The 17,259-nt window shown below is 50.7% G+C and overlaps 1 protein-coding gene across 2 annotated transcripts in view; it reads right to left on the bottom strand.

Moving 5' to 3' along the window:
* Positions 1-267: 267 nt before the first annotated feature.
* The window catches only part of VRK3 (VRK serine/threonine kinase 3), a 33,523-nt gene continuing 16,531 nt past the window's right edge, over positions 268-17,259 (bottom strand). For both annotated transcript variants that reach the window (XM_040458079.1, XM_040458078.1), the window contains exons 9-15: positions 17,069-17,174; positions 15,524-15,616; positions 13,897-14,029; positions 12,676-12,796; positions 5,094-5,152; positions 3,072-3,220; positions 268-639 (exon numbers count right to left, since the gene is read on the bottom strand). In XM_040458079.1, coding sequence (XP_040314013.1) covers positions 3,072-3,220; positions 5,094-5,152; positions 12,676-12,796; positions 13,897-14,029; positions 15,524-15,616; positions 17,069-17,174 — 661 coding nt within the window. In that variant the 3' untranslated portion in view covers positions 268-639. The remainder of the gene's footprint in view (positions 640-3,071; positions 3,221-5,093; positions 5,153-12,675; positions 12,797-13,896; positions 14,030-15,523; positions 15,617-17,068; positions 17,175-17,259) is intronic.

Below are 17,259 nucleotides of genomic sequence, written 5' to 3' on the forward strand. Positions count from 1 at the left end.
TGGCTAAATGGATGGGTGGGTGGATGGATGGATGGATGGATGGATGGATGGATGGATGGATGGAAGAATGGGTGGCTGGCTAAATGGATGGATGAATAAATGGCTGTGTGAATGGGCGGATGGGTGGATGGATGGATGGGCATCTACATGAAACTTTGGACAGATGGATAGAAGGGTGGATAGATGGATGAAAGATGAAAGGGATGGATAGATGGAGAAAAAAGAAGCCAACTTTTCCAAAAGGAGCTTCTTTTGTAGACACTCTACTATCCAAGCTCCAACGAAACAATTTATTACCAAATCATGGTAGTGCCAATAGTAGCGGGAAGGGTGCCGACTGAGGGGGCTGGCTCACCCCCGACCATGAGCTGGGGGTCTTCTCTGTCCACAACCCCAGAGGCTGGTAGGTGACGATGGCTGAAAGGATGAGACAATCGAAAGGAGGAATTCACATTATCTGGAGCCTAACTGCTGGGTTCCCTGATGCTAATCAAGACTGATTCATAGTGATGCTTAAAGAAGCAGCAGGCATGCACAGTCAAGGGATCTTTCTAGAAGCATATCTCTGATACTACAGCAGGCCTTGAGTCACATTTCTTGTTTGGGTTTTTTTCTATTTCAAACCATGAGTTGAAAGATCTGGAAGACAATAAAAATGGCTTGTTAGTGTCCTAGTCATTTAAGGAGCACCTTCTACGGGCACTTTCTAGAGACTGGCAATACTACCACGAACAAGACTTTTGTTGGATTTATGATTTGGGAGAGTGGGTAAAGTTGTTACAAATTAACTTCCCTCAAGAAGGGGACAGTGCTGTGCAGAAAACAGGTGAGGTGGTGATAGCGGGTGGGGAAGTGCCTCACTGGGGCAGTGAGGGAAGGCCCAGGTCTGAGCTCCTAGGATGAGAAGGAACCAGTCATTGAAAAATGAAGCGGGGTGGGGAACACCTGGGTGGCTCAATCGGTTAAGTGTCCGACTTCGGCTCAGGCCATGATCTCATGGTTTGTGAGTTCAAGCCCCATGTCGGGCTTTGCGCTGATGGTGCAGAGCCTGCTTCGGATTCTCTGTCTCCCTGCCCCTCTGCCCCCCAAAATAAACATTAAAGACGAAGGGAAAGCGTGTTCCAGACTGTGAGAATGGCAAGTACAAAGGTCCTGAGGTGGGAATCAAGCTTGGCCTGGTTTAGAATGTGAGGGGAGGACAGTGTGGCTGGCACAGAGTGGACTTGGGGGGTCAACCACGCAGGCCAAGGCAAGGAGCTGCCATAAAGCCAGAGGTGAGATGATCTTCAAATTATTCCAAGGTCACCAGGCTCTTTGATTAGCGTCCCCTTATTGAGTCCCTAAGTAAGGGACAAACCTGCTACTTACTCCGTTTCAGACCCAAAACATGATGACCCCGGAAGGGGCTGTTGGGTTTCCAGTTTTTGTGGGTTTTTTTTTTGATGTTTCATTTATTTTTGAGAGACAGAGAGAGAGAGAGACAGAGAGAGAGAGAGAGAGAGAGAGAGAGTGCAAGTGGGGGAGGGGCAGAGAGAGAGGGAGACCCAGAATCCGAAGCGGGCTCCAGGCTCTGAGCTGCGAGCACACAGCCCAACGCCGGAGACCGGCAACCGCCTGGAGGGACAGGGTGGGTGGGCGAGGGGTGCGGGAGGGTAGAGGGGCCACGGGGACAGCTAGGGGTATGGCGCATCTGTGTAATGAGCTGGAGTGACAGGCAGTGGGCAAGCTCCACGGGTGGTCAAGGTCATGCCTTTGCTTTCGCAGGGACTCTATGGTGGGGGCCGGCTGTGCCTCGTGGGGTGCTGCGTGGTGCCCCCAGCCTCTACCCACTCGATGCTGGGGGCACCCTTTCCCCAGTTGTGACAACCAAAAGTGTCCCCAGATACCCCCTACGGGCAACATGGCCTCCCTCTGAGGACCGCTGACTTAGACACACACTGAACTTTGATTTCGGGCAGCCACGAAGACAGACGTTACAGCTCCCCGGACAGGGCACGGCCTCGGGGAAGCCTCTCTTCAGAACACGTCCATACGGCCTCGCCAGAATTAACTGTCGGGTGAACTTAGTTTCATTTTGACCTTCCCTGAAGTTCTGTGCACTCCCACCCAGGGCTAATGGGAGTGTAGACAGGTACAGCCCCGCTAGAGAGGATCCAGTTCTCGCAAAAGAAGAACCCCATGCACAGACACGCGTGCACACCCTAGCGAGGCCTGTGCACGCAGGTGTTCAAGGCAACGTGGCTTGTAAAACAGAAACCAAGCAAATGCCAGCCACTGGTCATAAAGAGTATCCTTCTGGGGCGCCTGGGTGACTCGGTTGGTTGAACGTCTGACTCTTGATTTTGGCTCAGGTCATGATCTCACGGTTCATGAGTTTGAGCCCCAAGTTGGGCTCTGTGCTGACAGCACGGAACCTGCTTGGGATTCTTTCTCTCTCTCCCTGCCCCTCCCCCACTTATTCTCTCTCTCTCACTCTCAAAATAAATAAATAAACTTAAAAAAAAAAAAAAAAGAGTATCCTTGCAATCCACAACGGAATACAGTGCCTCCATAAACAAGGTCATGGGTGTTCTGTGCTGACACAGAAGGGCCGTGAGACAGACCGAGAAGCGCAGGGCAAAGTGCATCACTGGGAACAGAACCAGCGAGGTTTGTGATGGGGGCGGGGGGGGGGGGCAGGTGGTGCCAACCCACAGGACAGCGGAGGCTACAGGTGGATGGAGAGAGGGATAGAGAAACAGAGGGATGAAGAAAGAGACAGAAAGATGGAGAGATGAGGACGTGTTGGCTCTGTTTTCCCGGCCTTGAATCCAGTCATGCCTACAGCTTCCCCCTTGGAATTTTCTAGCCACAAGAGCCAACCAATTGGCCCTTTTCCTTCGAGCCAATTTGAGCCAGGTTTCTGCTATGTGCGATTCCCCGAGGGCTGGATGGTTCAAGAACCCTGTGGAAAAATCCAGCATCTAACTGGGAGGTCGGCCCTGATGGAAACCTTAAATGGCATCTGGGAAGCAGGGCTGGCGGAGGTAAGGGAGGGGGAAGACTCACAAACTGCTCCTACCGGAACCCACCTATGGTATCATCTGGAGGTCCAGGGGGTCGTAGGCTGACAGCCGCAGATCCTGCAGTAGGGCTTCTAGATTGTTCCTCAGCATGGTGTAGGGCGGCTTCTCGTCATACTTCAGGGCCATCACCACCTTCAGGTACTCCTGCAGGGTCTCTGCGGTCAAGACACCCCCCACCATAGGAGAGACCTGAGAGGGGCCTCCAACTCAGAGCCGGGGGGGCTGTGCCCAGTCTCCACCACGGTGCCCATTTGCTCAGTGCTTCCTCTGTGCCTGCAACTGCCTTAGGCACTTAGATTAAAAAAGATTTTTTTGGGGGGGGGAGGGGCGCCTGGGTGGCTCAGTCAGTTGGGCATCCACTTCGGCTCAGGTCATGACAGCTCAGAGCCTGCAGCCTGCGTCGGATTCTGTGTCTCCCTCTGTCTCTTCCCCTCCCCTGCTTGTGCTCTCTCTCCCTCAAAAATAAATAAAAACATAAAATTTTTTTTTTTTAAATGAGCCCTTACAGAGCTGGAGGGGACAAGTTATCCATTTCTTTCGGCCTCATGTTTAATTATTTTTTTTTAACGTTTATTTATTTTTGAGACAGAGAGAGACAGAGCATGAACGGGGGAGGATCAGAGATAGAGGGAGACACAGAATCTGAAACAGGCTCCAGGCTCTGAGCTGTCAGCACAGAGCCTGACACGGGGCTCGAACCCACGAACCATGAGATCATGACCTGAGCCGAAGTCAGCGCTTAACCGACTGAGCCACCCAGGCGCCCCTCGGCCTCATGTTCAGAGAGCAATGCAGAAGTTCTACAGAAGCGACACTAGGAAAAAAAAGAAAAACAAAGACACAGCCTAAAACTCCAGTAATGGGGACTGGCCATGAAAATGATGGTGTAGGGGCGACTGGCTGGCTCAGTGGGTTGAGAGTCAGACTCTGGATTTTGGCTCAGGTCTTGATCCCAGCCAGAGTCTTGGGATTGAGCCCTGTGTTGGGCTTTGCACTGGGCACGGAGCCTACTTAAGGTTCTCTCTCCCTGTCCCTCTGCCCCTCTCCCCTACTGGCGTGCTCTTTCTCTCTCTCTCAAAATAAAAAAATTAAAAAATAAAAATAAAAAACAAAAAACAAAACGAGGTTGTAGTGGATCTAGGAATAAGAACACAAAAGCCAATGTTAATTAATGAAAAAAACAAGATGTTGGGGACGTGGGAGGCTTGGTTCATTAAGCTTCTGACTCTTGGTTTTGGCTCAGGTCACGATCTCATCGTTCGTGGGATCGAGCCCCATGTCGTGCTCTGCACTGACAGCATGGGGCCTGCTTGGGATTTTCTCTCTCTCTTTCTCTCTCAGAACAAATAAATAAACTTAAAAAAATGCAAATTGACCAAAATGTACGTAAGGCAAGCTTATTTTCATTTTGTACGTGTCCCTCTGCCATGTCTGCCGCCTCTCCCATCCTGAAGTGGAGATACCTGGCCACCCGCTGAGTCTGGGTTGGCCTTGGGATTTGTTTGAATGTGGCCGAGTGCTGTCCAGGGACCCCCATGCTTTGTAGCTTCCGTCCCTGCCCTCTTGGAAAGCTGCCTGAACAGTGCCTCGGGAAGCAGCCCGGAGCTGAGGCCTCCCAGCGTCAGCGCCAATCGCCAGACAGGAGAGAGGTGCACTTGAACGAGCCCGCCCCAGTCCAGCCGCCGGCTGGCAGCAGCAACGTGAATTCCCCTCCCCTGCTCCCCCATAAGATCGGGAGAAGGTTCACCCGGCTGAACCCGGCCCACACTCCAATCCTTAACAAATTTTCATAGAGAAATACAATACTGTGTGTGTGGTTGTGTATGTGAGTGTGTGTTGTTATTCTTATTCGGAGATGCTTCTGAATTTTGGGGGGATGGTTTTTTGTTTTTCTAGAACAGGCACGTATGCACACGCAGCTTGGAAAACTCAAAGAAAGAAAGGTGTGTGAGGGGGCAAGAGCCGGATGGACCCAGGTCACCTGGTCCCGCCATGGCCCCCAACTGTTCCTTCCCTCTTAGGACATACCTGAGGGACTGATCCAGCGACTGCACTGTCCCACGAGGGCCTCCGGGTTGTCAAGAAACCTGACAGGACAGAGATGTATGCAAGAGGTCTTTTAGGGAGGCGAGAGCAAACTTTTTTTTTTTTTTAAGTTTATTTATTTATTTTGAGAGAGAGAAGAAGGAGTGGGGGAGGGGCAGAGAGAGGGAGAGAGAATCCCAGGCAGGCTCTGTGATGTCAGCGCAGAGGCCCCATGCGGGCCTCGAACTCACAGACCACGACATCATGATCTGAGCTGAGATCGAGAGTCGGATGCTTCACTGACTGAGCCACCTGGGCTCCCCAGGAGAGCCAATTTTTAAAACAGAAAGTCTAGGGGCACCTGGGTGGCTCAGTCAGTTAAGCGTCCAACCCCAGATTTTGGCTCAGGTCATGACCTTGTGGTTTGTGAGTTCAAGCCCCACACCGGGCTCCATGCTGGCATCATGGAGCCTGCTTGGGATTCTCTCTCTCTCTCTCTCTCTCTCTCTCTCTCTCTCTCTCTCTGCCCCTCCCCAGCTCACTCTCTCTCTAAGTAAATAAACTTTAAAAAAATAAAAAATAAGTAAAACACAATGTCTACTAGATGTACAGTAGACTCTTGTTAATTGTGGTAGTTGTGCCCTGTAGCGTGGCCTCAAATACGGAATTAGTGAATTCTAAACCATGCTTCTAGGGGAAACGTAGTATCACGTTCCTGCAAGGTTCTGGTTACAACGTTTTTATAAACTGATCACTACTTAATTTTGTCTTAGGTGTGTTTGTGCTTAAAGATACTATGTTTGGGGCACCTGGGTGGCTCAGTCGGTTAAGCATCCAACTTCAGCTCAGGTCACGATCTCACAGTTGGTGGGTTTGAGCCCCGCGTTGGGCTCTGTGCTGACAGCTCAGAGCTTGGAGCCTGCTTGGGATTTTGTGTCTCCCTCTCTCTCTGCCCCTCCCCTGCTCGTGCTCTGTCTCTCTCTCTCTCAAAGGCAAATAAACATTAAAAAAACCTTTTTTTAAAAAAAAGATAGCATGTTTACTATAATGTTTACTTAACCACATTGAGCTCACAGCCAACTATTTTCTCTGTAAGGCACATCCCAGCCTTCTTGCACCTAGGAACACTAGACAGCTCTTTAGCACCATGCATGGGGCCATTTTTTTTTTTTTTTTTTTTTTTTGGAGAGAGAAAAACAAGAGTACAAACAGGGGAGGGGCAGAGAGAGAGGGAGACACAGAATTCAAAGAAGGCTCCAGGCTTTGGGCTGTCAGCACAGAGCCCGATGCAGGGCTTGAACTCATGAACTGCAAGATCATGACCCGAACAGAAGTCAGACGCTTAGCCACCATTTTAAACTGCAAAAGCGTAGGGGGCGCCTGGGTGGCTCGGTCTGTTGAGCATCCAACTTCGGCTCAGGTCATGATCTCACAGTTTGTGAGTTCAAGCCCCGCATCAGGCTGGCTGCTGTCAGCACAGAGCCTGCTTCGGATCCTCTGTCCCTCTCTCTCTCTGCCTCTCCCCCGGCTTGCACTCTCTCTCAAAAATGATTAAACCTTAAAAAAAGTAATAGCAAAATCATCAACAAGAACATCTGAAAAATGGGCGTTAAACAGACTCCATGAAGGATCCCTGTTTATCCTGAGATCTGAAATGAGAAGGCAGAGCATCACCTCGTTTGAACTCAGCTGGGCCTGTGTGCATCAGACAACTCAAAATTGTCTCCACTCTGTGTGTGTCTGAGGAGGCCTGGGAAGCACTGTGAGTGCTGATTCTGGGGTGACACATGCATTTTAGTGAGCAGGTAAATTCACAAATATGGAATCTGTGACTAACGAGGACTACCTTTCTTTCTATAAACGCACACGTGTACTTGTAAACACACACACACACACACACACACACACACACACACACATCCTCTTGGACTACTCAAGAAAAACAAATTCATCCAATTCCAGGGTGCCTGGGTGGCTTAGTCGGGTAAGCATCTGACTCCTGGTTTAGGCTCAGGTCAGGATCTCAGTTTGTGAGATCGAGCCCTGTGTCGGGCTCTGTTTGATTCTCTCTCTGCCCCTCTCCTGCTTGTGTGCGCATGCACTCCTGCTCTCCCCAAATAAGTAAATACGCATTTAAAAAAAAAAAAAAAAAAAAGAAAGAAATTCATCTGCCTTCTCTGCTCCATTCTCACTTGGAATCTCCACTATCCGCCCGGTGCCTGGGGGCGCTGTCCTTGCCTCCCCCAACCGCAGGCCAAAGTCCCCAAGCTCCACCCTCTTGCTCCCCAACCCTCTCTGTCCCATCCCCTTTCTGGTCCAGCTCAGGCCTTATCCTACCTCCTTGGACCTCAGCTTCCGCCCCAGCTTCCTGCACATTCCCCACATGGCCCTACAGAGTTTCTCTGCCCGGAACGGACTCTGTCCCTTCCTACTCACAGCCCTCAGGGGACTCCCCAGGGCCCTGGGGGAAAACCCCTGGCACACGAGGCTGCCAGCCCCTGTGGCCTTGTCTCTCTGGCTTCCTTCCTCCCTCCCATCTCACACGCCAGCAGCACCAAATGCCTTCTACTCCCCTAACTAGGTCAAGCATCCGTGCCCATCTCCTGGCCTCAGCATGTTGCTTCCTCTGCCCTGGACAGCTTTCTCCTAGCTTGACCCCTGGCCGTGGCTGCTCTCCCTTCAGGACACTGCTTGAGGGCTGGTCTCCTGGAAGTCTCCCATGACCCCTCCAGGCAGAGAAAACAGATCCCGCCCGATGGCCTGTGTGCTCTGTGCATAGTCCACGGACGCCCCAAGGCACTGTCAGGACACAGGAAGGGCTGGGTCTGACCTTCGTGTCTCCTGGCATCCTCAGGACGTGTGTGGCGAATGGCTGAGTGATGGCACCAAAGTCTGTGCCCCTAGGATGTTGTAAATTGTATAAGCGACTCTACCACTGGCTGTCGGTGTCCGTGGGACGTTCTTGCCCAGACAGCACCCTTAAGAGCAGGGAACGAATTCGACCAGCACCTGTGCTTTCCCAGAAAGGGACTTGCACACCAGAAAGCCTTGAGGAATCAAAACGTCTCTTTTTCTTTCCCTCATTCATTCCATCCTCAACCAGAATGTACAAAAACTGAATAAATGTTGAACGAACGGAAAAAGGTTGTGCACACCAGTAGGGCGCCCTAGAGGCCGTCAGGTTCCAAAAATGTGCATGTGGCAACATCGCCCTCTCGTGGTCCTTTTTGTCACTGCCTCGAATCACGGGACAGGGGCTGGGTGGAGCGTCTATAATGAGCACATCACCACCATCACCACCCCCTGCTGAGATTCTTGATGTTTCAGACCTTCTTCCCTCTGTGGTTGTGGTCAGGCTCCGGGGCTCGGGAATGAACTCATACTTAAATCAGGGATGTTAAAATTATTACTAGGACCTATTTTATTTAAAAATGTTTATTTATTTTGAGAACAAGAGAGTGTGCATGAGCACACGAGCAGGGGAGGAACAGAGACAGACATGGAGAGAGAGAATCCCAAGTTTGCAGAGCCCGACACGGGGCTCGCTCCCATGAACTGTGAGATTGTGACCCGAGCCGAAATCAAGAGTCAGATGCTCAACCAACTGAGCCATCCAGGCGCCCCTTGGACCTATTTTCTTTACTCTGGACCAATTTGGCAAGTGCACAGCCTTCTAGAGAAGCATATCCCATTCACTGATTATCTCTTGTGAAGGGGAAGGTGGCAGAGATGTGAAAAGGGGGATAGGGCTGTTCTGGGGAGTTAGAGGAAGTAGTGGATTCGGAGAATCCAGAGGATTCGACCCAGTGGAGCCTCAATGGGTGATTTCACTGGCGACAGGCAGTGCCCTCAGCTGATTCACATCTGGGTCTCCAGCATTTCCCTGGCACAAAAATGCCGCCAGGAGACAGGTTCTAAATGAATGAATAGGTCATGTATGAGCTCTCCTATCTGTCGAGAAATCTCGCCTCCCCTTGCCTGCCTGGGAAAGCCCTCTGCTCTGTACAGACTGAGTCAGGAATCTTTTGGGTAAAGGCACCCAGTGGCCTGAGGCCGGGTAACGTGCCTCCCCTCTGCTCCCACAATGCTCCCGGGGCTGCCTCCACCTCCTTCCTGCCCGTGTCTCCTCCCAGCCTGGGAATCCCCCCACGGCTGGGACCGCGTCTGCCTGACCTGTCTGTCCACGCTGAAGCCCAGGCCTGTGAATGAAGGTTCACGCGTTCTTTCCTTATTCGTTCATTCCACAACTGTTTCATGAGTGCCCACGATGCATCAGGGGCCATTCTGTGAGCAACACGGTGACAAAGAGAGCTGGTGTGGCCCCTGCCCTCACAGAAATGGGACTAAAGGTGGCACCGTGGAAGAGTCTCCGGCTGCCGTCCACTGCCCCTTCTCCCCTTCAAGGGCAGGACCCCAAGGGTCAGCAGGCCTAGGCTACAGACATTTTCCAGCCCCCACTGCAGCTTGGGTGGCTATGCGACCAAGGGATGCATGCCACTCCCAGGCCTGCCCTGTAAGAGCAGCGAGAGACGGTGACCAGCAGAGTTAGCGCCAGAAAAGGATATGTGGGTGTTGAAGGGCGCCAAGGTGCCGTTACTGAGAGGGAAGTAATCTTCCTCGTCCGAACCATCGTGTTTTGGGATCTCCTGGTAAGAGCAGCTCAGCCTTATCTTTAACATGACGGAAACGCACAAAGGAGCTGTTCACAGGCCTCAGGCACACGTAACGCCTTGGCAGTTGGGCTGTATGCTCCTACTAGCCGTGTTCCTAAATTCTGCGACTCGTTTTCCCTTGGCTTCATTTCAAGAATGGAAAGCTACTAGAAAACTAGAGAGTAAGGGCAAAAATACACTCCAAGAAAATAGGGCAAGGGGCTCATGTTCTGGAGGGTTCTGAGACTGCCTTCTGATGCAGAGATTGCCTGTGAAAGCCTGGGAGCCAGGGGTCTTTCTTTCCCTGTCTCTCCCTCCTCCTGCAGAGACGTCAAGGGCACATAAGCGCCCTTATATGCCAAAATGAGACATCCTCCTTGCCTCACTACCCTTCCGGAGGCGACTCACCTGTTACCACTGTCATGAGACCTGCCTGGCCATTAAATCTAAAGGAGCAGTGAGTGCCCACAGCCACACTCAGGGCTCCAACCTGATGGCCCCAACCAGTCTGGCCTGTGACATGCTGTGTGCTTTACTCATTTATCTCTTTACTGTTTTGTCTCCCCCACTAGGGTGTGAGTTCCCTGAAGGCAGGGATGTTTGGCTCAGTTATTCCTGTATCCCCAGGGACTAGAGCAGAGTGTGGTGCCTAGACGGTGCTCAGTAAGTCTCTGTTCAGGGGCACCTGGGTGACTCAATCGGTTGAGTGTCCAACTTCGGCTCAGGTTATGATCTCACAGTTCGTGGGTTCAATCTCTGCATTGCGTTCTGTGCTCTCAGTGCGGAGCCTGCTTCAGTTCCTGTCTCCCTCCCTCTCTGCCCCTCCCTCACTTGCTCTCTCTCTCAAAAAGAAATAGACATTAATTATGTGCCAACATTCCATCCTCCCACATGGCTTTGAGGTGAAAGAAACTTCTCTGGAGTCGAATGGCCTGGGTGTGAGTCTAAGCACCTCTACTTAGTAGCTGTGTGACCAGGACTGATTACCTAAGCTCTCTGTGTCTCAATCATTAGACAGCTTACCTCAGAGTTGTTCTGAGGATGACACAGGGAAACAATGGGTGCAGAGCCTGGCACAGACAAGTGTTATGATAAATGTTCGCCTCGAATAGAGGTCATCAGGTAGGAGCGGGCCAACGTGACAGGGGCAGATCCCTTCCTCTGAGCATGCACAAGCAGGAAGCCTGATGCAGTGGGGGTGAGAGAAGCCCCCCACCCCCGGGGGGGAGTGTTTAAGTAGAAACCTGAGGGAATATAAGATTCAGGGCACGGTACCATTTGTGCCAATTAAATGCACACCCAACAGTGACATCACGTATTTTTCAAGGATACATATACATCCAGACAAATTCACGAGTAGTATTTGGAGGCAGTGAATTAGCAACGTAGCTCAAGTTAAAAAACACAGCAGTAAGTGAAAGGAAGCAAGAAACAGAATGAAATTCAGAGCTCGGTACCATTTATGCAAATTAGATACGGTCGTCATACATCATTCAAGGTTGCAGACCTATCTACACAAACATATTGAGAAGCAGTAGTCAGAAAGAGTCAACTCAGTACACGTGACAATGCGGTTAAAATTGAAGAACACAGTGCTGAGTGAAAAATGCCAAAAACAGATGAGATTTAGAGCAGAATACCATTTATGCAAGTCAAACACACACACAATACCACCACCATCATGCAAGTTTTAGGAAACAAATACAGTTAAGCAAACATCTGTAGAACATATAGTAAGTATGGTTGAGTGGGTGTCCATGGTTGAAAAAGATAGTGGGGAATATAAAAGGGAAAAAATAGAACGAGAGAGAGTCTCAACGTGAACCAGTAACACAGCACATTAAGAATTGAGGAGCACAAAAGGACTCAGTGCTGTTCCCTAGAGTTTTCCCTCTTTCCACTAGGCACACTTCCCCTGGGCAATCTTTCTCTCCCAGGGCTTCTAGTGACAACTTCTGAGATACCAATGAGGTCTGAATCTCTGTTTACACTTCACTCCTGCCCTTCAGACATGGATGGCCAAACTATCTTCTAGGTGGGCCCTCCAGGATGACTCCTAGGCAACTCTCACCACCCCCAGTCTATCTATACCAGGGCTTGAATCCTAACCTCTGGACCTTCAGGGCTTTCCTGTGTCCAGCTGTCTACTGTCCTTGGTGCTGAGGACCAAAGTGCTCCCTTCCCTCGGAGCCCAAATGCCGGCTGTCCATGGTCCTGAATCTCACACAGCCACGCTTCCCAGCTAGTCTCCCGCTGTCCTTGGTGCTGAAGACCAAAGTGCCAGTGCTCACTTCCCTTCGAGCCCAGCTGCCCGTGTCTGCCTGCGGTCCTCGGTACTGAACTTCACATGGCCCCACTTCCCTCTGCATCCAGCGACTCTACCCCCTTCACCGCTGCCCTTGGTGCTGAATGCCTAAACCAGAACACGCAGGATCTGGGGGTTTTACAAGCAGAGGGTGGGGAGAGGAGGTATGGACACGGGTGGCCGGTGTAGCCAGACGCTGAGGCAGAGTCCAGGCGTAACTGCTCAGGCTTTTCATTTGTATGAATGAGTCATGGTGCCCTGTGCATAGTGGGCATTTTCTACAGGTCAGGCTCTGTGCTGAGTGCTGTGTAGCTGACTCTCCTGAATCCTTCCACAGACCCTGCTAAGATCTCATCCCACGGAGGATACTGAGGCTTGTGAAGGTTAGGTTGCCCACCCTACACCCTGCAGTGGGGAGGCTGGCGTCTCACCACAGGCAACACGGCTCCAGAGCCCACGCTCCTGTCTGCTGGAATGAATGCTAGAGGACACCCCCGAGAGCTGCAGAGGCCTTGACTCTGTGGGACACTCCTTCCCCCTCCTTTTTGTTCCCTGGTGGGTTCTGAGCTTCTGCCCCACCTGTGGGGGTGCCAGGCCAGTGCTGGCTTCTGCTGACCCCTAGACTCACTTCTGTTTCAGCTTCATGATCTTTTCGGTGTTGGGAAGGCAGTTTGTCCATGGCAGGATCCCGTACAGCCACTTCAGCAAACAGTAGCCCAGGGTCTGGAGGTCGCTGCGGCGGAAGGGCCCTGGGAAGGGAGGGCAAGAGGCGGCAGCTCAGTCCAAATGTTCTGCTCCCTGACAGATCCACCCGCTTCCTTTCTCTCTCTGACTGAACCTTGCCCTCATGGACTCAACCATCTAAGCACACGAGCTTTAGTCTGTTCATTCACTTTTCATGTGCCTGCTCTCGCGCTGTGACGAGTCTCTTTTACTCTCGTTCACTCTGTCAGCCATCCTTACCATCCCCGCTCTCACTAGCTTACTCCCTCATCTCTTGTCTTTCATTCATTCACTGAGTCCTCGGCTCTGTGTACCAGGCCCCATTACGCCTTCTTAAATCCCAGACAAGAGTTTGGCTGGGTCCCAGCCCTTGACAGTCTAATGGGGACACAGTACAGTGTGGGATTACCTGAGCTGCAGGGGAAGCAGGACAGGGTGAGAGGGAGCCCAGAATGATGGGCAATGAACCCAGCCTCAATAGAGGAGGTAAGGGAGACTGTCTGATTTATTTTTATTATGTTTCAGACAACAATTTTTGTAAACACTGAGAGTTGACTGTACCAGACCCTCCGATATCGGAAGCACAGGGACCACCCCTTTCTTGGGGGAGGTCAGTCTGGTGGGAGGACACAGGCAGGCACATGGATGGCCATGACATCAAGGGATTTGGGACAGAGAGGCTGAGACCTCCTCAAGGAATCTTCTCCTCAAAGTACTTTCTTTTTACTTATTCTGTACATTTTCCTTGGATAATCTCATTCCTCTCCCAGGGCTTCAGCTGACAGCTCCTGAGATACTGCTGATATCTGGGTCTCTGTCCAGACTTACTCCTGAGCTCCAGACTCTTGGGCAACTCTCATGTTCTAAGCCGAAACCAGATCTCGAACCTGAACCTCTGAAACTCTGGGGCCTCCTTGTGTCCAGCTACTCGCTGCTGTCATTGGTGCTGAACGGCTGCCCTACAACTCCCTGATACAGCCCATTCATGGTTCCAAATCCCCATTATGGCTCCCTTAGTGTGACTCCTGTGTCTGGCCACCTGCTGTCCGTGGCTGTGAAAACCCAGAACTGCCCTTATATGAGAAGTGTACCTCCATGGTCCCGAACCCCTTCTCCAGACCCTTACCACATCCCTTGTGCAGGTCAAGGCTAATGAACTCAAGGTCCCCCTCATGTGGGCTCCTGCTGCCTTCCACATTGGCCACGTGTTTGCCACCGGGGGCATAGCGGAAGGTGAAACCATAGCCTCCCAGCATCACCTGGGTGGACATGGAAAGAAGCCATTCAGTTTGGAAGTTACGAGCTTGGATTCTTAAGTCAGAGATTTCAATCACGGGTGCAATTTGAAACAAGTGCATGCCGAACAGTACAGACGGGTGTGAAATGAAAAGAACCCAAACTGACCATCCACAGCTTCCAACCCATGCCCAGAAGGAACGACTAATAATCGTTTCTTATGCATTGTTTCGAACAGCTTTCTTTGAATACCTGGTAAACACACGGATGCAGAAGGGGCTCTAGTTTTCCACAAAGGGAAATTATACCTCTTGTTGACATCATTATACCTCTTGTTGGACACCTGGTTTTTGCATGTTTTTAAAGTGGGCTGCACACCGAGTACAGAGCCCAATGCGGTGCTTGAACTCACGACCCTGAGATCAAGACCTGAACTGAGATCAACAGTCAGACGCTTAAATGACTGAACCACCCAGGCGCTCCTCCGCAACAGCTTTTTGCATTTTAATGTTTATTTATTTTTGAGAGAGAGAGACACACACAGAGTGCGACTGGGAGAAGGGCAGAGAGGGAGACACAGAATTCGAAGCACGCTCCAGGCTCTGAGCTGTCAGCACAGACCCCGATGCAGGGCTTGAACTCATGAACTGCGAGATCACGACCTGAGCCAAAGTCAGATACTTAACGGACTGAGCCACCCAGGTGCCCTGTTTTTGGCATTTTAGTAGTAGTTCCGGGTATTAAAATCTGGAGCCAGATAGACCCCCACTCAGCCGTGCCTGAAGCCAGCGAGGTTCTGGCTTTTTCCACTCAATGGGCCACAATTTGCAACACCCCTTAAACATTTTCTTTTTAAAGCCATGTTAAATCAGGTTTCTATCATTTGCAACTGAAAAAGTAATTAGAATTTACTTTAAAAGGTTTTTTAATCAGCACCCCTACCAGGAGTGTATACTTAAGGTTTTCCCTCTTTACTATTACAATCAGTGCTGTCAGAAACATTTTGTACATATATCTTTGCAGAAGCCTGTGAGTATACATATAGGACACATTCCTAACTGGTGGATCAGAAAAACATACCCATTTAAAATTCTGACTATATCCAAACTGCCTTCCAGAAAGGTTGGCCAATTCCCACTTCCAGCAGTATATAAAGAATTTGTTTCCTTACATCCTTATTAGCAACAGATAACCATTCTTTTAAGTTTTGTCTACTCTTAAAACAGGATGTTTTAATTTTCATTTCTATGACTATTGACATTATTTAGGGAGGTTGAGCCTCTTTTCACGTACTTAACCAACCTGTGGGTTTCTTTTCCTATGAACTGCTTTTCCTATTCGTTTTTCATTATTCTACTAAGTTGCTTATCTCTTCTTATTTATTCAAAGGAGCCCTTTACATATGATAGACAACAATTCTTTATCTGCAATAAGCATGGTGAAATACACGGATGTTTTGAGACAGATGAGACACTGAGCCCAGAGAGCCCCTAGGGTGGAGGGGACCTAGCTATTACCTGGCTCAGGTCCTCTGGATTAACAAAGATGTTCTCAGCTGTCACATTTCCATGGACGTACTCATTCTCATGGAGGAACTCCAGGGCATCCAGCTGGGGGAAGAAAGACAGCCTCTCCATGAGTAGCTTGACTAACACAAAGAGGTTCTGAGGCAGAGCCCAGTGAAGGAATCTCCACTTAGGCCTAGGGTCAGAGGCGCTACTTGTGGTTGGAAGGGGAAAGACTGTTTAAGTCTAATTCTGAGTGAAGCATTAGGAAGCCCCATCTGCCAACACACCCAAGCATGTCTTGTTTTTTTTGTTTTTTTTAAGTTCTTAAAATTTTTTAGTAATCTCTATACCCAGCGCGGGGCTCGAACTCACAACCCTGAGATCAAGGGTTTTGTGCTCCACTGATTGAGCCAACCCAGGTGCCCCGCAATTTGCATTTCTTATGTCCAGCTCTGACTTCTCTACTGAACTCTAGACCCATACACTGAACTGCCTGGGTGGTAGTTACATCCTGAATATATCCCCAAGCCCACCTTGACCCCAAGGCTTACCTTTCCACTAGGTTCTGCTTGTTCTACAAACTCTCTGTCCCTACAGCCCATCTTCTTCTCAGGCCCTGTCCGCTCGTGCCAACCTCGCCCGGTCTCCTTGCCCCGCCAGTCCATCCCCACATGGGCCACAGGGCTTTTCTGCACGCAGAGCTGATCCTGCTCCTCCCTTGCTCCCGATCCTCCTATGGCTCCCTAGTGCCCTCAGGAAAGAGTCCCAGGTCCTCAGCTTGGTGTTCTGAATGATCTGGTCGCTACCGACCTCTCCACATCAAGCCCGCCTTGTCTACCCCTTCCCCCTCTACATGTCACACTGAAGACACACTGAGCATGTAGACCTTCAGGACTCTTAACATGTCACTCCCTGGCCACTTCCACCTCTCCGGCAACTTAAATTGGGTCCTCTTATCCTCCATCACAGCAGAGGGACATTTCTATTCAGAGGACGTTTGCGGCTTGTCAAACTGTTTACTTTAAGATCATCCTCCCCCACTAGACGTAACAACCATGTCTGTGCTACTCCCAGCCCCTGGGACAGTGTCAGACACCCAGCAGGGACCTGATAAATATTTAATGAAAGGATGGATGGATGAGGGAATGAGTGAATGAACGAATGAATGAATGAACAAATGCCTTCTGCTCTCCCCTATACAAGCCTCTGCCCAAGCTGTATCCTTGGCCTGGAATATTCTCTTCACAAATCTCCACTCCCACTCTCCACTCCCACTCCACCTGGCACCTTGCTATTTCCCACCCGTGGCTTCTACTAGGAAGCCCAGCTGAGCCCCTCTTTTTAAGGCTGGGGCCCCTTCTTCCACCTCTCACCTGGGAATGCTGGTCACTCTGGTTCTAATGGCCTAGTGCCCACCTGTGCCTGTCAAGCACTAGCCCCCGGTGTCTAGCAGAGGGAGACACGGGTTGAATGTGTCAATGAACAGGCCAACTGGTAATCTAGGACCTAGTGCGCCATCCCCTGGATGGGAGCCAGCAACTTCTAGGTACATACCAGCCGGCAGGCCATCTGGAACACAGACCTCACCGACATTATATGCTTTGGGTTGTCATCCAGGACCGACTGAAGGCTCCTCCCCAGGGTGGGAAACACCAAGAACCTGGAAGATAGGAGTATCCCAGGAGGTGGGAGAGATGACCGGGGCAGGGGGGCAGAATCCAGGCCACCAAGGAGGGACCGTGGCT

This window comes from Herpailurus yagouaroundi, unplaced genomic scaffold (assembly GCF_014898765.1).
Source record: "Herpailurus yagouaroundi ecotype Mexico unplaced genomic scaffold, PumYag 220, whole genome shotgun sequence".
In the NCBI taxonomy this organism is placed as follows: domain Eukaryota; kingdom Metazoa; phylum Chordata; class Mammalia; order Carnivora; family Felidae; genus Herpailurus; species Herpailurus yagouaroundi.